General features: G+C 42.2%; 2 protein-coding genes across 3 annotated transcripts in view; one reads left to right on the forward strand and one right to left on the reverse strand.

Moving 5' to 3' along the window:
• Positions 1-873: 873 nt before the first annotated feature.
• Positions 874-10,454, reverse strand: VAMP3 (vesicle associated membrane protein 3). Its single transcript, XM_087702206.1, has 5 exons — positions 10,353-10,454; positions 6,961-7,036; positions 5,309-5,467; positions 3,582-3,633; positions 874-2,037 (listed from the first exon to the last, which is right to left on the reverse strand). Coding segments are annotated over exons 1-5 (309 nt in total). The 5' UTR covers positions 10,355-10,454; the 3' UTR covers positions 874-2,017.
• A 5,540-nt stretch (positions 10,455-15,994) lies between these two features.
• LOC148042615 (arylacetamide deacetylase-like 4) overlaps positions 15,995-20,099 on the forward strand; it is a 5,522-nt gene continuing 1,417 nt past the window's right edge. Inside the window, exons 1-3 of one of the 2 annotated variants that reach the window (XM_087702201.1) lie at positions 15,995-16,177; positions 17,959-18,179; positions 19,685-19,744. In XM_087702201.1, the coding sequence (XP_087558327.1) occupies positions 15,995-16,177; positions 17,959-18,179; positions 19,685-19,744 (464 nt within the window). Of the gene's footprint in view, positions 16,178-17,958; positions 18,180-19,680; positions 19,745-20,099 lie in introns of both variants that reach the window. The other variant, XM_087702200.1, reaches the window with a different exon arrangement.

Raw genomic sequence — 20,099 nt, forward strand, 5'->3', positions numbered from 1 at the left:
TTCGTCTAATCTCATCAGGAGGCCCCTTATTGTGACGTATCTCAAGGACACTGAGCGAAGGGGCCGAAAATGACCCTTGGAGGGTGTGTTAAGAGTTGCTGGTAGGACTCTCAGCTCGGAAGGTAGAAGGGGGCTTGCCATTCTCCTCGGTTTCAGTGGGTTGGGGGCTGGCCTTGGAGAGCCCCCTGCATCCATCCACCCCTCTTCGTTGGGTCGGTTTCCCCGTAGAAGACAGAAAGAGTCTTGTCAAGGTTTCAGAGTCGAATAAGAGCTGGAGGGGACCTCGGAGGTCTTCTAGTCCAACCCCCTGATACACTCAGGGGAACTTCGACCATTTCAGACAAGAGGTTGCCCAAGTCCTCTTCTTAAATATCCCTTTATTCAGATCGTTTGAAATGATCTAGGATCTCCTGCCCGAGCAGGAACAGGTTGGTCTAGAAGACCTCCAAGATCCCTTCCAGCTCTATTCTGATTGATTGATTGAAATGGTCTAGGATCTCCTGCTTGAGCAGGAGGTTGGTCTAGAAGACCTCCAAGGTCCCTTCCAGCTCTAATCTGATTGATTGATTGATTGATATGGTATAGAGGAGGGTTGGACTAGAAGACCTCCAAGGTCCCTTCCAGCTCTGTTCTGATTGATTGAAATGGCCTAGGGTCTCCTGCTTGAGCAGAGGGTTGGACTAGAAGACCTCCAAGGTCCCTTCCAGCTCTATTCTGATTGCTTGAGGACTAGCAGTCCATAGGGATTCCCCACCCCCTCCCAGCCCTTGCTAGTTCGTGCAATGTTTTCTACCTCTCTTTTCTTCAGATGACTCCTGCAAGGACAACGCCCCCACCCACCCCACCCCCCCTCAAGAATTGCAAAACGCCAAATTGGGATGGACAAACACTCTTTATTATTAAATAGCTACAATAAAAAGTCCAGCCTTTTGACTCAACGGGCTACTGACAGCCTTTCTGCCTGGCTAATCATAACCAAGATTGCTTGTTAGTAGCAGAAAAGCAATAAGCCCTTCAAGTTGTGGTTAAGTTAGGAACTGGGTAGGCGAAATGACATTTAACGAGTAAATTCCCCATGCAGGGAAGACAATTTATAGGCGTTTTCAAGCTATACAAAAGTTACTGGGGACTTTTGGGGACCAGAAATATAACCAGGTTTTCATAGGCAAGTAGAAAAATAATGCGGTGAGGCAGTTCAAATAATTCATGGGGATCGGCTGTTCTTTGTGGCTTTTTTGTGGGGGTGCTAAACCGACAGAAATGAGTGTGTCACTAAGAGACTTTATAGAAAAATAAGCCTCATTAACAGAACGGCTAAATTAGCAGTGCAAATTATAGCAACAAAAAGAATCTAAATTCTTCCGAAAAGCCATTGTGATTTTTTAAATTTTTTTGGCTTGCAATTGTGTTTGGGGGGGGGGGGGGGGAAGAGAATCACAATTGCTGCATTTGCACAACTGGCGGTTCGGTTCAGGTTCCAACGAGGCGCTAAAGCTGCACTCATGACGACACACACACACACACACACACAACTAAGGTTTGCATCCAAAATACTTTTCGGTGGTTATTTGAAGTGCCCCGAGCGTGCAAACCTTTTTTTTGCAAGAACCTTAAAAAATAGTAGTGTTCGCACCTTACGGCCTGCTCCCCTCCATAAATTGTGGTGATTTGACGAAGGCACGGTGGTTTTCTATGTCACAACTGTGGTTTTTCTTTTTAAAAAATTGATTAATTTTAGGAAGTATGAACTGATTCACCATTTCTAATAGTCTAAACGGGTGGAGGAATAATATGGATTTATCCAACAAATAGCAAATTTTAGCACATGATCAAGGTGGCATGGTTTTTCTCCGGCAGCTTGGATACTTCTGAGCTGTCTGTCACTCAAACTACAAAGAGTTATCAACACAGCAGTCCAGAATAAATGATTTGTGCACCTTTAGGAAAGCTTGGCAACAGAGCAGGTCAAATGGAAGAATTCGGAGGTTGAAACAGGATTTTAATCTTTTGCGGGGGGTCACCCGTACACACTCCAGACTGCAAAGAAGGAAGAAAGAAAGGAAAGGAAGATTAGCAAAAACAATAGCATATAATTGTTTTTAAAAACCATTTTCTAAAATTAAATTTAATACATCTATACATACAATTTGGAACTGGAAAGAAAGAAAGAAAGAAAGAAAGAAAGAAAGAAAGAAAGAAAGAAAGAAAGAAAGAAAGAAAGAAAGAAAGAAAGAAAGATTAGCAAAAGCAGCATTGTACGATTGTTTTTAAAAACAATTTTCTAAAATCAAATTTAATACATCTATACATACAATTTGGAACTGTAAAGAAGAAAGAAAAAAAGAAAGAAAGAAAGAAAGAAAGATTAGCAAAAGTAGTAGTGTACGATTGCTTTTAAAAACAATTTTCTAAAATCAAATTTAATACATCTATACATACAATTTGGAACTGTAAAGAAGAAAGAAAAAAAGAAAGAAAGAAAGAAAGAACGAAAGATTAGCAAAAGCAGCATTGTACGATTGCTTTTAAAAACAATTTTCTAAAATTAAATTTAATACATCTATACATACAATTTGGAACTGGAAAGAAAGAAAGAGAAAGAAAGAAAGAAAGAAAGAAAGATAGATAGATAGATAGATTAGCAAAAGCAGCATTGTACGATTGCTTTTAAAAACAATTTTCTAAAATTAAATTTAATACATCTATACATACAATTTGGAACTGGAAAGAAAGAAAGAAAGAAAGAACGAAAGATTAGCAAAAGCAGCATTGTATGATTGCTTTTAAGAACAATTTTCTAAAATTAAATTTAATACAACTATACATACAATTAGGAACTGCAAAAAAGAAAAAGAAAGAACGAAAGAAAGAACGAAAGAAAGAACAAACGAACGAAAGATTAGCAAAAGCAGCATTGTACGATTGCTTTTAAAAACCATTTTCTAAAATTAAATTTAATACATGTATACATACAATTTGGAACTGCAAAGAAGAAAGAAAAAAAGAAAGAACGAAAGAAAGAACGAAAGAAAGAAAGAAAGAAAGAACGAACGAGAGAAAGATTAGCAAAAGCAGCATTGTACGATTGCTTTTAAAAACAATTTTCTAAAATTAAATTTAATACATCTATACAGACAATTTGGAACTGCAAAGAAGAAAAAAGAAAGAAAGAACAAAAGAAAGAACGAAAGAAAGAAAGAAGGAACGAATGAAAGATTAGCAAAAGCAGCATTGTACGATTGCTTTTAAAAACAATTTTCTAAAATTAAATTTAATACATCTATACAGACAATTTGGAACTGCAAAAAAAAAGAAAAAGGAAAAAGGAAAGGAAAGCAAAAACAATAGTGTTCCATTGCTTTTAAAAATTATTCTTTAAAATTAAATTTAATATCTGTATACATACAATTAATTCCTTTTTAAATAATGGGGATGATAAATAAGAGCTGCAACTATTCTGAAAATGTTCACCACGGTGCTTTTTTGTAACTATTGTGAACAGTTGCTAAACGAGGCAGTTGCTAAGTGAGGACCACCTCTACTTCTGGCCAGGGGGCTTCATACCCATTTGAGATACTTACGAATGATAATGATGAGAAGGACTACTACCACTGCAATCAGTATGGCCCACATCTGCAAAAAAGGAAGAAAAATAATCTGATGAATAGAATAGAGTAGATACAGAAGAGAAGAATACAACATAGAATAGAAAATAGAATACAGAAGAGAAGAGGAGAAAACAAAATAGAAAAAAAATAGAGAATAGAAAATAGAATAAAATACAGAATAGAATAGAGTAGATACAGAACAGAAGCATGCAAAATAAAATAGAATAGAAAATAGAAAATAAAAAATAGAGAATGGAGAATAGAGAATAGAATACAGAAGAGAATACAGAAGAGAAGAGAATACAAAATAGAAAAAAAATAGAGAATAGAAAATAGAATAGAATACAGAATAGAATAGAATAGATACAGAACAGAAGCATACAAAATAAAATAGAATACAGAATAGAAAATAGAAAATAAAAAATAGAGAATGGAGAATAGAGAATAGAATACAGAATAGAATACAGAAGAGAAGAGAATACAAAATAGAAAAAATAGAGAATAGACAATAGAATAGAATACAGAATAGAATAGAATAGATACAGAACAGAAGCATACAAAATAAAATAGAATACAGAATAGAAAATAGAAAATAAAAAATAGAGAATGGAGAATAGAGAATAGAATACAGAAGAGAATACAGAAGAGAAGAGAATACAAAATAGAAAAAATAGAGAATAGACAATAGAATAGAATACAGAATAGAATAGAATAGATACAGAACAGAAGCATACAAAATAAAATAGAATACAGAATAGAAAATAGAAAATAAAAAATAGAGAATGGAGAATAGAGAATAGAATACAGAAGAGAATACAGAAGAGAAGAGAATACAAAATAGAAAAAATAGAGAATAGACAATAGAATAGAATACAGAATAGAATAGAATAGATACAGAACAGAAGCATACAAAATAAAATAGAATACAGAATAGAAAATAGAAAATAAAAAATAGAGAATGGAGAATACAGAAGAGAATACAGAAGGGAATACAGAAGAGAAGAGAATACAAAATAGAAAAAAAATAGAGAATAGAAAATAGAATAGAATACAGAATAGAGTAGATACAGAAGCATACAAAATAAAATAGAAAATAGAATTCAGAATAAAAAATAGAAAATAAAAAATAAAAAAATAGAGAATGGAGAATAGCAAATAGAATACAGAATAGAATAGAAAATAGAAGAATAGAATACAGAAAAATATAGAGTAGAATACAGAATAGCATAAAATTGAATATAGAACAGATTAGAGTAGAACAAAACAGAATAATAGATGAATTAATAGAAAAATGCAGAATAGAATAGAATGCAGAAATAATAAGATTAGAAATAATAGAGAACAGAATAGAGAATAGGATAATTGCAGAATAGAACAGAACAGAGGAGGAACGAAGAATAGAACAGAATGCAGAAAAATGCAGAAGAGAACAGAACAGATTAGAAACAATGCAAATCAGAATTTGAATTAGAAATGGAATAACAGAGTTGGAAGGGACCTTTGAAGGTCTTCTAGTCCAACCCACTTGTCTTCATCTCCAATTAGCGGAGTCCCAATGCGCCCCTCTTGAAACAAGAGCCTGAATCCACAAAAAATGGACCGTCGAAGCAGGAAGAAGGAAGGGTGGTCCTCTTGAGGCCCGAACGCTGACTACCTTCTCACCACCTTCTGGCCTTCAGCCCAGGAGGTCCCTTACTTACCTTACAATTCTTCCACCAGTATTTCCTCTTCAGTTTGGCTGCGTTCGTCTCAAACTGAGCAGCTCCGGCTTGCAAGGCGTCAGCCCGATCGTCCAGCTCCGAGAGCTTCTGGTCCCTCTCCAAAACCTTGTCCACGTTGACCCTCATGATATCCACCACCTGGTTTACAAAAGAACACAGGATCGTAAGGCTGGAAGGGCCCACGGAGGTCTTCCAGACCAACCCCACCTCCTCAAGTAGGAGATGGGTGTTGGCTTTTTTTTTGAATCAGCCTTAACTTTGTCCTAAGGGAAAACAAAACAAGGACTAGGAAAAAACGGATGGAAACTCACCCAGGAGAGACGCAACCTGGAACTAAGGAGAAACTTCCGGACGGTGAGGACAATTGACCAGTGGAAGGGCTTGCCAACCAGGAGTTGTGGGTGGCTCCATGACTGGAGGATTTCGCATGAATGAATTGAAATGGTCTCGGGTCTCCTGCTGGAATTGGGACAGTTGGACAAGGAGACCTCCAAGGTCCCTTCCAGCTCTATTCTGATGGGATTGATTGAAATGGTCTAGGCTCTCCAGCATGAGCAGGGGGTTGGACTAGAACTCAACGGTTGGGCCATTCCATTGACGGATTCTTCAAGAAGCCCTCAACTGGTTGGACCCTTCAAGATGTCCTCAAATGGTTGGACCCTTCCACTAATGGACCCTTCAAGAAGCCCTCAACTGGTTGGACCCTTCAAGATGTCCTCAAATGGTTGGACCCTTCCACTAATGGACCCTTCAAGAAGCCCTCAACTGGTTGGACCCTTCAAGATGTCCTCAAATGGTTGGACCCTTCCACTAATGGACCCTTCAAGAAGCCCTCAACTAGTTGATTTCTTCACTAATGGCTGGATCCTTCCACTAATGGACCCTTCAAGAAGCCCTCAACTGGTTTTGTCCTTCCACTAATGGCTGGGTCCTTCCACTAATGGACCCTTCAAGAAGCCCTCAACTGGTTGTGTCCTTCCACTAATGGCTGGGTCCTTCCACTAATGGACCCTTCAAGAAGCCCTCAACTGGTTGGGTCCTTCTACTAAGGGCTGGGTCCTTCCACTAATGGACCCTTCAAGAAGCCTTAACTAGTTGAGTTCTTCCACTAATGGCTGGATCCTTCCACTAATGGACCCTTCAAGAAGTCCTCAACTGGTTGTGTCCTTCCACTAATGGACCCTTCAAGAAGCCCTCAACTGGTTGGGCCCTTCCACTGATGGGCCCCTTCAAGAAGCCTTAACTAGTTGAGTTCTTCCACTAATGGCTGGGTCCTTCCACTAATGGACCCTTCAAGAAGTCCTCAACTGGTTGGACCCTTCCATTAATGGACCCTTCAAGGAGCCCTCAACTGGTTGTGTCCTTCCACTAATGGACCCTTCAAGAAGCCCTCAGCTAGGTGGGTCCTTCAATTGATGGGCCCTTCAAGAAGCCTTAACTAGTTGAGTTCTTACACTAATGGCTGGGTCCTTCCACTAATGGACCCTTCAAGAAGCCCTCAACTGGTTGGACCCTTCAAGAGCGATGGACTCTTCAGGAAGATCATCAACTCGTTGCCACCACAAGGTGCTGCAGCCTCACCCACCCAGTCCACCCACCATCCTGGTTCTGAAGAACCTGGCCATACCTACCTCATCAACTTGGTTCTGAGTCTGCTGGAGACGTCGGTTGCTGCCGGAGGCAGAGCTCGGTACAGGATCAGCTGACCTGCACGAAAAGAGACAAGCCGGGTTACTGCAAGACAACCCTTTATAAACACTGGGGAGCTCATCTGGGTTACCAACATCCATTCACACAACAAGATCATTCGGATCTGGCAGGCTAAAATCCTGGGATGGCTTCCTGCTTCTAGACCCCCCCAATAAAATGCAGTTTCAGTCATGGGCACCACAAGGTTCTGCCTTAGGCCCAGTTCTCTTCAATATCTTCATCAATGACTCAGACGAGGAAATGGAAGGGAAACTCGTCAAATTTGCAGATGACACTAAGCTGGCAGGAACAGCCAACACCCCAGAAGACAGGCTGAGGATCCAAAAATATCTTATAGCAATAGTTAGACTTATATAGCGCTTCATAGGGCTTTCAGCCCTCTCTAAGCGGTTTACAGAGTCAGCATATCGCCCCCAACAACAATCCGGGTCCTCATTTTACCCACCTCGGAAGGATGGGAGGCTGAGTCAACCTTGAGCCTAGTGGGATTTGAACAGCCGAACTGCTGAACTGCAGTCAGTTGAAGTAGCCTGCAGTGCTGCATTTAACCACTGCGCCACCTCGGCTCTTGTGGGACTCGAACAAGGGGCCCTTAATCCAACAACGCGACATTTACAGATGCAGCTTAACAGGGTTGGAAGGGACCTTGGCGGTCATCTAGTCCGGCGGTCACCAACTATTGGTCCATGAGAAAGTTTTGGTGGCCCGCAGAAAAAGTTATTTGCATTTTTTTTATATTGCACTCAATCAGGGGACGGATACGTGTAGTGAATGCTTGAGTCTCCACCTTTGGGGTCTTTTTGTGGGGGTCGGAGGGGGGGCAGAAATTCCAACTTGGGGTCTGCTTCGGCCTCCTGGTGGGGGGCTTTGGAGGAAGGCTGGAGGGAAGAGCCGCTGGTGGCGAAGAGCCGGAGGGCCTCGTTCCAGTGGGACGGCATCACGGCCTGGATCCAGCTGACCATCTCAGCCCGCTGAGCCTCCAGGCACCGGGACCTGGCCTTGCACTCCCCCAGGTCTTCCCTCTGCTTAAAACAACCTGTGCTTCTAGTCCTCAGTGAGGTGCTTCTGCTGAGCCTCCTTCTCGGTCAGATCCAATTTGAACTGTTTTGCCAACTCTTTCTCCTGGGGGTGGCTGCTTCGCTCCAGCAACTGCTTCCTGTTGGGGCCCCAAGGAACCCAGGCGGGCAGGCGAGGGGGGGGGCTGTTACTAGCTCTTTGTAACTCTTTAGTAAGGCCACACCTGGAATACTGCATCCAGTTCACAAAAAATGATGTTGAGACTTTGGGAAAAGTCTAAGATAATTAAAGGCCTGGAGGCTAAAACATAGGAAGAACGGTTGCAGGAACTGGGTATGTCTAGTTTAATGAAAAGAAGGATTACGGGAGACATGATAGGAGTCTTCCAATATCTCAGGGGTTGCCCCAAAGAAGAGGGAGTCAAGCTATTCTCCAAGGCACCTGAGGGCAGAACAAGAAGCAACGGGTGGAAACTAATCCAGGAGAGAAGCAACCTAGAACTAAGGAGAAATTTCCTGACAGTGAGAACAATTAATCAGTGGAACAGCTTGCCACCAGGAGTTTTGGGTGCTCCATTACTGGAGGCCTTCAAGGAGACACTGGATAATCATTTTTCTGAGACGCTATGAGATCTCTTGCTTGAGCAAGGGGTTGGACTAGAAGACCTCCAAGGTCCCTTCCAACTCTCTTCCTGATTGATTGAAATGGTTTAAAGTCTCTTCTTGATTGATTGAAATATGATATAGGGTGTCTTGCTTGATTAGGGTTGGAGCCGAGGTGGCGCAGTGGTTAAATGCAGCACTGCAGGCTACTGCTAGATCAGCAGTTCAGCGGTTCAAATCTCACCGGCTCAGGGTTGACTCAGCCTTCCATCCTTCCGAGGTGGGTAAAATGAGGACCCAGATTGTTGGGGGCAATATGCTGACTCTCTGTAAACCGCTTAGAGAGGGCTGAAAGCCCTATGAAGCGGTATATAAGTCTACTGCTATTGACTAGAAGACCTCCAAGGTCCCTTCCAACTCTCTTCCTGATTGATTGAAATGGTTTAAAGTCTCTTCTTGATTGATTGACATATGATATAGGGTGTCTTGCTTGATTAGGGGTGGACTAGAAGACCTCCAAGGTCCCTTCCAGCTCTCTTCCTGATTGATATATGACATAGGGTGTCTTGCTTGATTAGGGGTGGACTAGAAGACCTCCAAGTTCCCTTCCAGCTCTCTTCCTGATTGATTGATATATGACATAGGGTGTCTTGCTTGATTAGGGGTGGACTAGAAGATCTCCAAGGTCCCTTCCAGCTCTCTTCTTGATTGATTGACATATGACATAGGGTGTCTTGCTTGATTAGGGGTGGACTAGAAGACCGCCAAGGTCCCTTCCAACTCTCTTCTTGATTGATTGAAATGGTTTAAAGTCCCCACTTGACTAAGATTAGAAGACCTCTAAGGTTCCTTCCAGGTCTATTCCGATTGGTTGATTGAAAAGGTCTAGGGTCTCCTGCTTGAGCAAGGGGTGGACTAGAAGACCTCCAGGGTTCCCTCCCAGCCCTATTCTGACTGAAAGCCCAATTCCAGCCTGCAGGCCATCCTAGTTTGCCAAGGGGGGGGGGAAACCCCCTAGTAGAGCTACCCACGGGGATAAAACAACGCTCAGCAGACACCCCGAGTCCCCCCCACGACCCTCCCGCCCCACAAAGCGTCCGAGGGCTCTCCGTCCCACCCCCAGGGGAAGGCCGGGCCCTTAAGCCCGGGACTCTGGTGCGAGCTCCGCCTGTCCCGGAAACGGGCATCGCCCGCGGTGTTTGTTTTTTTTCCTCTCTCTTTGCAACTAGTTGCAACCAAGTTGCAAGTCAGAAACACACACACACACACATAAAATAAATACGTAGTTGCAACAGATCCGGAGTCAAACCGACTTGGATAGGAAGTTTTGGCTCCGCATTAAAAGTCAAGAAATGGGCTCAAAAGTTTAGACTCAAAAGGGCCGCAAATTTCGGCCTTCCCCCTCCGGCCACGGGTCTGCCTAGCGTCCCCCCCCCGCCCCAGGCCCCTTCTAACTCCGCTTCCCTTCGCCCCCTCCCACCCCCTGAGACCCCTCGAGGGGCTTTTTTGGGGTGGTGGGGGGGCAAGGAAAGGAGAGGCGGCGGGCGCCCGGTTGCAAAAGAGAGTTTGCAAGGGAACTTTTGGCTCCCGGACTTGCAAAAAAAAAGAGGGGGGGGAAGCCTGCAGGAGCGCCCCCTCCCCTCTTCCCAAAGCATCCCCCCTCCCCAAGACACCCCCCCCGGGAGGGAACTCACATGACGGCGGAGGTCGCTTTTGGCAGAACCAGGCGGAGGAGGAGGAGGAAGAGAAGTCGTAGCTTCGGGGATTTTTGCGGGGTGGGGCGGGGGCGGGCTGTGCAAACCCCTCCCCGCGGGGTGGGGTTGGTCGTCGGGTCGGGCGTGTGCGCGCGCGCGCGCCCGAGCGCGTGGGGAATCCCCCCCCACTTGCAAAACTTTTGAGTTTGTTCAATTTTCTAGAAAAAGTGAACACATTAACCAAATGCCAAAAAGGCAAGCAAGTAGAACTGGAGCGCTTAGGTACTCCTAAGAGTAAGATAAGAGTAAGAGTAAAGTTAGGCCTTCACTTACTTATCGGCACGACTGAGCCCAAACATTTCCAAGCGAGATATTTTGGTTCAGTGAGTTCGAACCCCGTTTTAATTAAGAGCCGGGGCTGTTAAGTGAAATCAGGGCAGTCGTTAAAATGAGTCACACGGTTGTTAAGTGAAGCGGGCTTCCCACCCCTCCCTGGACTTTGCTTGTCCAAAAGTAGCAAAAGGGGAGAATCACATGCAACATCCCCCCCCAGGACACTGGTCATTGGATTGATTTACAGTTATTGATTTATTTATATTTATTTATATATTTATATTTCTTCAAATGGGGCTCAGTGGCTAAGACGCTGAGTTTGTCGATCAGAAAGGTTGGCAGTTTGGCGGTTCGAATCCTAACCCTAACCCAGCTTCTGCCAACCTAGCAGTTCGGAAGCACTTAAAAAAAAACCTTTACCTGTTTATATATTGTTTAATATTGATTATTACCATTTGTGTCTCTATTTGTTTTTTTTTTTTGTTTTTTGTTTTATTGCAAATTTATATGCCGCCCTTTTCCCTGAGGGGACTCAGGGCGGCTTACAACAATAAAGGGAAGGGGGTGCAAGACAAAACTTAAGAAGAAAAAAATCGTGATTAAAGGAAATTGGTCATAAAAACACAACATTCACTCAACATTCGGGCGGGGTGAGAGTAATCCTATCCCCAGGCCTGACGGGATAGCCAGTTCTTGAGGGCTGTGCGGAAGGCCTGGACTGTGGTGAGGGTACGGATCTCCACGGGGAGGTTGTTCCATAATGTCGGAGCTGCAACTGAGAAGGCTCTCCTCCGCGTAGTCGCCAGTCGGCACTGACTGGCGGATGGAATTCGGAGGAGGCCTACTCTGTGCGATCTGATGGGACGCAGGGAGGTAATTGGCAGGAGGCGGTCTCTCAAATAGTCAGATCCACTACCATGGAGCGCTTTATAGGTGGTAAGTAAGACCTTGAAGTGCACCCGACGATCAACAGGTAGCCAGCGCAGCTCACGGAGGATTGGTGTTATATGGGCGAACCGTGGTGCGCCCATGATCACTCGCGCGGCCGCGTTCTGGACTAGCTGAAGTCGCCGGATGCTCTTCAAGGGCAGCCCCATGTAGAGCACATTGCAGTATTCCAGCCTAGAGATCACAAGGGCTCGAGTGACTGTTGTGAGAGCCTCCCGGTTCAGGTAGGGTCGCAACTGGCGCACCAGGCGAACCTGGGCAAATGCCCCCCTGGTCACAGCCGACAGATGGTGGTCAAAACTCAGCTGTGGATCCAGGAGGACTCCCAAGTTGCGGACCCTATCTGAGGGGAGTAAATTTTGCCCCCCCAGCCTGATTGATGGGACGTTAACCAAATTTTTGGGAGGAAAACACAACAGCCACTCGGTCTTTTCCGGGTTGAGTACCAGTTTGTTAGCTCTCATCCAGTCTTTAACAGCCTCAAGGCCCCGGTTCATCACGTCCACCGCTTCATTGAGTTGGCACGGGGCGGACAGATACAACTGCGTATCGTCCGCATATTGATGGTACTTAATCCCGTGCCTCCGAATGATCTCGCCCAGCGGTTTCATGTATATGTTAAATAGCAGGGGGGACAGAACCGAACCCTGCGGCACCCCATAGGTTAGGGGCCTCGGGGACGATCTCTCCCTCCCCACCAACACCGACTGCGACCTGTCCGAGAGGTAGGAGGAGAACCACTGTAAAACAGTGCCGCCCACCCCCACCTCCCGCAGTCGTCGCAGAAGGATACCATGGTCGATGGTATCGAAAGCCGCTGAGAGGTCAAGGAGAACCAGGATGGACGCATAGCCTCCATCTCTGGCTCTCCAGAGATCATCGGTCAATGCGACCAAAGCGGTTTCAGTGCTGTAACCGGGCCTGAAGCCAGACTGGAAGGGGTCAAGATAGTTAGCTTCCTCCAAGGTACGCTGAAGCTGTAAGGCCGTATATATTGTATATATTTATTTGTATATATTTATTCATATATATTTATTTACAGTCCTCGTAAATATGACCCAGTTGCCCAAGCCTCCGAATGTTGAACCTGGTTGTGAAATTGCTACTTTCTTTTGCAACCGGTGGCCAAATTGCTTGGCATATAACCAGCCCAGAGGCAGGGAAGTCCTTAAAAATCTCATTTTAATGTACATAAGACCGACTGATGTACAGGAAACGTGACAATAAAAGAATTTAGAATAACTTAAGTTCCGTGGCAACATGTGGGGAGAAGCTATCCTATCTTGGTTCACATCCGATTATCTCCAATCCACATTCCTTACATCGGCTGCTTGTTCCCAATTAGCTGAGATACTACGAGGTTACACTCCCTCCTGACAGGCTCCTACATGCTTCCCGAGGCCCTCCCTAAACCATCACAATATGTGCGTTAGGCTTAGCAGATTACAGATGTGTTGAAAAATTCCTTGTGTGTCCAGTCGCACTTGGCCAATAAAGAATTATCTTCTCATATGTGTGTGTGTGTGTCTGTGTGTTGCATTTGTGCTGATAAATAAATACATGTAACAAAGGCAACATTTAAAAAAATGACTTTCTGCCTGGATGGCTTTTAATTTAAGGTAAGATTTACGGTTAGGTTTAGGGTTAGGTTTAGGGTTAGGTTTAGGGTTAGGTTTAGGGTTAGGTTTAGGGTTAGGTTTAGGGTTAGGTTTAGGGTTAGGTTTAGGGTTAGGTTTAGGGTTAGGTTTAGGTTTAGGGTTAGGTTAAGGGTTAGGTTTAGGGTTAGGTTTAAGGTTAGGGTTAGGGTTAGGGTTAGGTTTAGGGTTAGGTTTAGGGTTAGGGTTAGGGTTAGGGTTAGGGTTAGGGTTAGGGTTAGGGTTAGGGTTACGTTACAGCGTGTTTCTGTCGGCGCGCTTTAGGGCTAATTCGTCGCTCATTCGTCGCGCGGTTTTGTCACCGCATTTTAGACACCGCGGTTTAGTCAGGCGCGCTTTTGTTGTGCGCGCATTTGTGGTGGAACCAAGACCAACATCTCCAGAACCGCCTAGCTGACAAAGACCACCTGAAAACTGAATTATACACTCTCACAAACGTATTGATTCATCGCCAACGGATTCCAAAGAAAAACAATTAATTACCAACCTAATCCAAAGGGAGACTCCCCGCAAAAAACGAGACACAGAACAGGACAACGGCATGGCCCTCCTCCCTTACATCAAAGGCACCACAGATAAAAATCAGCAAAATCCTCCACCAACACAATATCAAGGCAGCCTTCGGCACTGACCAAGAAATAGCCAACATCTTAAGAAACCCCAAAGACAAGATCCAGCTAGGAAACCAAGGAGACTACGAAATACCATGCAAAAACTTCCCTGCAAAATACATAGGACAAACGAACAGGAGAATAAATGCACACAACGCAGAAAACAAGAATGCAGTAAGAAAAAAAGGAAAAAAAAAACTTCCTCCCTTTTCCAGCACCTTAAAGCTACAGGACACGAAATTGATTTTGAAGGAACCAGGTTAATCTCCCAAGCTGAACCTTTCAACAAGAGAATAATTATGGAAGCTATCGAAATAGATAAACGCCCCCACAACATGAATAAACGTGACGATGCCTCCCGCCTACCAGACATCTGGAAACCAGCCCTCTTCAACAAACGACACCACCCAGGCCATTACAACACGAAACAACAATGGACACACAGCCAGCACCAATCAGCAGCAATCTACCAATCATGGTACAGCCCCACAGCCAATCAATCCACTTACTGAAAAAACGCCAGCACTCCACGCACCGATACCAAGATTTATAGATTTATATTCTTTCATACATCTTTTTTTACATTCTACATATAACATTCTATATATTCTAGGTATAACAACCTTTATTACATTTGAGTCCTTTTGCAATCCATTTCCTATCATTTATTTGCTACAGTCTATTTCGTGTTTCTATCTTTTAATCATTTTCCAGTTTTGTAGTTGTTTTTTTAAATTAAGACTTATATGTACAGATAAAAGAACCACAACAGATATGTGAAAGAAGTGTAATGTGTTGCAAAGATGTGATGTTTGCATAAAAAAATAAAAAGTTTTTTTTAAAAAAAGAATTCCCTTCTCTTCTCTCCACTCCTCTCCATTCCATTTTCTCTTCTTCTCTTCCCTTCTTCTCTCCTCTCTTCCCTTCCCCTCTTCTCTCCCCTCTTCTCTCCACTCCATTTTCTCTTCCCTTTTCTTCTCTTCCCCTCCTCTCCATTCCATTTTCTCTTCTCTTTCCTTCTCCTCTCCTCCCTTCCCCTCTTCTCTCTTCTCTCCATTCCATTCTATTTTCTCTTCTCCACTCCACTCCATTTTCTCTTCTCTTCTTCTCTTCCCTTCTCCTCTCCTCTCTTCTCTCTATTCCATTCTATTTTCTCTTCCCCTCTCCTCTCCATTCCATTTTCTCTTCTCTTCCCTTCTCCTCTCCTCTTTTCCCTTCCCCTCTTCTCTCCTCTCTTCTCTCTATTCCATTCTATTTTCTCTTCTCTTCTCCACTCCATTCCATTTTCTCTTCTCTTCCCTTCTCCTCTCCTCCCTTCCCCTCTTCTCTCTTCTCTCCATTCCATTCTATTTTCTCTTCTCTTCTTCTCTTCTCTTCTCCTCTCCCCTTTTTCCTTCCCCTCTTCTCTCCTCTCTTCTCTCTATTCCATTCTATTTTCTCTTCCCCTCTCCTCTCCATTCCATTTTCTCTTCTCTTCCTCTCTATTCTATTCTATTCCTACAGTAATCCACTTTTTAGAAGAACTACCTATTTAGTCTCCGCTGGGAAAAAAATTTTCTGGCCAAGAGGCATGTATCCATCATGAAGGTGATAATTAAAATTGATATTTAACCGGAGTCAAATGGTGTAATATTCAAGCAGGGAAGGTTTTCGAAAGAGATCTCAATTTCAAAACATGGGCTGTCTCCACTCTTAAAAGGACGACGTGGCAACTCTCTCTCTCTCTCTCTCTCACACACACACACACAAACACAAACACACACACACAGACACACACAGAGGAAATTAAGCTGGGGCTGCAATTTCTTTTGACCGGATTACCAGGAAAATCTATGTATCTGTGTTGGGTTTCCTGCCTAGGCAGGGGGTTGGACTAGAAGACCTCCAAGGTCCCTTCCAAGTTCCTATTCTATCTATCTATCTATCTATCTATCTATCTATCTATCTATCTATCTATCTATCTATCATCTATCTATCTATTTATCTATCTCTTTCTCTCTATGTGTCTTTCCTTCCCTCCCTCCCTCCTACCATCCCTCCATCCATTATCTATTTTATCTATCTATTCCATCTCCGGTTTAAGGATCTTTCCAGCATGGAAATGATATTTGGCCAAGGGTTGTGGCTGCAGATATTTTATTTCTGCATTTCGGTCCCATTTTTATTTCTCGGCTGGGTTCTTTACTCTGATTTTACCAAGATGCATATCCCGCCAGGAATCTGCCAGGGCGGGAAACTTCGCCTCCTCTATCTGTCCGTCAGCATTGTTTTCAGACTGGTAAGTCCTTGAATTCTAGCTTCTGGTTGTTTTCTCATTTATGGAGTTTAGGGAATTTATACTGCCGCCTATTCGCGCATGGCATGCAAAACCTCATCTCAACCTAATAGAAGAAGAGCCGTATAATAAATCAATGTAATATAAAATCGATCCGTGGGTTTTCCCTGGACAAAATAGCAATTTGGTGAGCGGAAATTTGTAATGGAAAAACCAAAGTTCCCAAGGGAGGGAACTGGACTTTCTGCTTTTTTTTTTCTTTGAAGAGGTTTTCCTTCTCATCCAAGAAGCTTCTTGGGTGTTTTAGCCCCAAAACTTCAGAGCGTGAAGAAGAAGGTGGGATGAGAAGTGAAAGCCTAGTTTAACTGGGATAATATAAGGTCTCTTGAGCAGGAGGGCTGGACTAGAAGACCTCCAAGGTCCCTTCCAGCTCTATTCCGATTGATTTATTGATTGAAATGGTATGGGATCTTCTTCTTGAGCAGGGGGTTGGACTAGAAGACCTCCAAGGTCCCTTCCAGCTCTATTCCGATTGATTTATTGATTGAAATGGTATGGGATCTCCTGCTTGAGCAGGGGGTTGGACTAGAAGACCTCCAAGGTCCCTTCCAGCTCCATTCTGATTGTTTTATTGATTGAAATGGTCTGGGATCTTCTTCTTGAGCAGGGGGTTGGACTAGAAGACCTCCAAGGATTTAGGATTTAGGATTTTATTAGTATTTATAGGCCGCCCTTTTCCCTGAGGGGACTCAGGGCGGCTTACATAAAATGAAGGGAGGGGGTATACAGACAATAGACACAAACAATACATAGAAGTAAAATAGTAAGCAACATTCATTCATCATTCGGGGGGGGGGGCAAATTATCTTTGTCCCCAGGCCTGACGGGATAGCCAGATCTTAAGGGCTGTGCGGAAGGTCTGGACGGTGGTGAGGGTACGAATCTCCATGGGGAGATTGTTCCAAAGGGTCGGAGCTACTACTGAAAAGGCTCTCCTCCGTGTAGTTGCCAGTCGGCACTGACTGGCAGATGGAACTCGGAGGAGGCCTAATCTATGCGATCTAATTGGTCGCAGGGAGGTGATTGGCAGGAGGCGGTCTCTCAAGTACGCAGATCCACTACCATGGAGGGCTTTATGAGTGACAAGTAGCACCTTGAAGCGCACCCGGAGATCAACAGGTAGCCAGCGCAGCTCGCGGAGGATGGGTGTAACGTGGGCGAACCGCGGTGCACCCACAATCACTCGCGCGGCCGCGTTCTGGACTAGCTGAAGTCGCCGGATGCTCTTCAAGGGCAGCCCCATGTAGAGCACATTGCAGTATTCCAGCCTAGAGGTCACAAGGGCCCGAGTGACTGTTGTGAGGGCCTCCCGGTTCAGGTAGGGTCGCAACTGGCGCACCAGGCGAACCTGGGCAAATGCCCCCCTGGTCACAGCCGTCAAATGGTGGTCGAAAGTCAGCTGTGGGTCCAGGAGGACTCCCAAGTTGCGAACCCTATCTGAGGGGTATAAAATTTGACCCCCCAGCCTGAGCGATGGAACACTGATCGAATTATTGGGAGGAAAACACAACAGCCACTCGGTCTTCTCCGGGTTGAGTACAAGCTTGTTAGCCCTCATCCAGTCCATAACGGTCTCAAGACCCCGGTTCATCACGTCCACCGCTTCATTGAGTTGGCACGGGGCGGACAGATACAACTGAGTATCTTCCGGCTCTTTTCTGATTGAACTAGCTTTTGATAGCCTTTGTCTGCCTGGTTTCATACTTAATTTTTGCACTGACCAGGATGCGCTTCTGGGGAAACTTGGCCTCTGCCGTGAATTTGCCTTGTGGAAGTTCTTGGTCAACGGGATATTCCCAGTGGGGTCCTGTGACTTGGTCATCACAGAAACGCTTTTTGACGCCGTCCCGGTGAGGATCTATCAGTGCAAAACATCAAATCCTGAGAAGAGACGAGGACTGGTGTGGCTTCACGGAGGAGGGGGCCTTTCTGGAAGCTTCCGTAAGTTCTCCAAACACAGGCGGTCCTCAACGTACGACGACTCATTCAGTGACCGTTCAAAGTCACAATGTGGGGACTTAGGAATTGTCCTTCACCCTTATGACCTCTCCCACATCCCCCACACAAAAAGGGGGACAGGGCGGTTGTTCACACTTACGACTAAGTGCAAACACTTAGCAACCTGACTTGTACTTATGACGGCTGCGGCGTTCTGGGGTGATTTTTTAAAATATAGATTTTATCTGCTATCGATTATTTAAATTCTAGAATTTTCAACTGGATATTTCTACACATATTTCTATTTTTTTTTCCGGTCTCTGGTCTTTGACTGTAATAAACTCGATTTTGTTTTTATTTGATTGAAATGTTTGGCCTAAGAGAGAAATGGGAAAAATTGATATATTCATATTATTTATATAATATTATTTATATAATATTATTTATATAATATTATTTATATAATATTATTTATATAATATTATTTATATAATATTATTTATATAATATTATTTATATATTATTTATATATTATTTATATTATTTATATTATTTATATTATTTATATTATTTATATTATTTATATTATTTATATTATTTATATTATTTATATTATTTATGTTTACGTTTACGTTTACGTTTACGTTTACGTTTACGTTTACATTTAGATTTAGATTTAGATTTAGATTTATATATATATTTATATTTATATTTATATTTATATTTATATTTAGATTTAGATTTAGATTTAGATTTAGATTTAGATTTAGATTTAGATTTAGATTTAGATTTAGATGATTTAGATTTAGATTTAGATTTAGATTATTTATATTTATATTTATATTTATATTTATATTTATATTTATATTTATATTTATATTTATATTTATATTTATATTTATATTTATATTTATATTTATATTTATATTTATATTTATATTTATATTTATATTTATATTTATATTTATAGTTATAGTTATAGTTATATTTATATTTATAGTTATAGTTATATTTATATTTATAGTTATAGTTATAGTTATAGTTATAGTTATAGTTATAGTTATAGTTATAGTTATAGTTATATTTATATTTAGATTTAGATTTAGATTTAGATTTTTTATATTTAGATTTAGATTTATATTTATATTTATATTATTTATATTTATATTTATATTTATATTTATATTTATATTTATATTATTTATATGTATATTTATATGTATATTTATATGTATATTTATATGTATATTTATATGTATATTTATATGTATATGTATATGTATATGTATATGTATATGTATATGTATATGTATATGTATATGTATATTTATATTTATATTTATATTTATATTTATATTTATATTTATATTTATATTTATATTATTTATATTTATATTATTTATATTTATATTATTTATATTTATATTTATATTTATATTATTATTTATATTATTATTTATATTATTATTTATATTTATTTATATTTATTTATAATTTTAATATTTCAGAGAGCCACGAAAGGCTGTGTCGCTTCTTCGCCCAGGAAACCACCTCCGTGGTCGTCTCTGTCGCGTAAGGGAGCTCAGATTAATTTTGCAAGATGGGAAATTCAAATTAAACTGCCATATCCTCTATTATTATTGTTATTAATGCTATTACTACTACTACTACTTATAATAATAATAACAGCAGCATCAAGTAATACCTTACTCAGTCCTGCTGCCTATATAAGACATTACCTTAATAGCTCTGGGCCATTTTCAGGCCATTTTCCCAGTTTTCAGGCCATTTTCTGGGTCATTTGGGGGCCTTTTCCTGGGCCATATTCTGGCACTTTCTGGGCTCTTTTCAAGGCCATTTTTCACGCTGTTTCCAGACCATTTTCCGGGGAATTTTCAGGCACTTTTTTGGACTATATTCAAGACCA

The sequence above is a fragment of the Thamnophis sirtalis genome, unplaced genomic scaffold, assembly GCF_051295495.1.
Source record: "Thamnophis sirtalis isolate CommonGarterSnake01/CBP01778 unplaced genomic scaffold, rThaSir2_p1.2 scaffold_15, whole genome shotgun sequence".
NCBI lineage: Eukaryota > Metazoa > Chordata > Lepidosauria > Squamata > Natricidae > Thamnophis > Thamnophis sirtalis.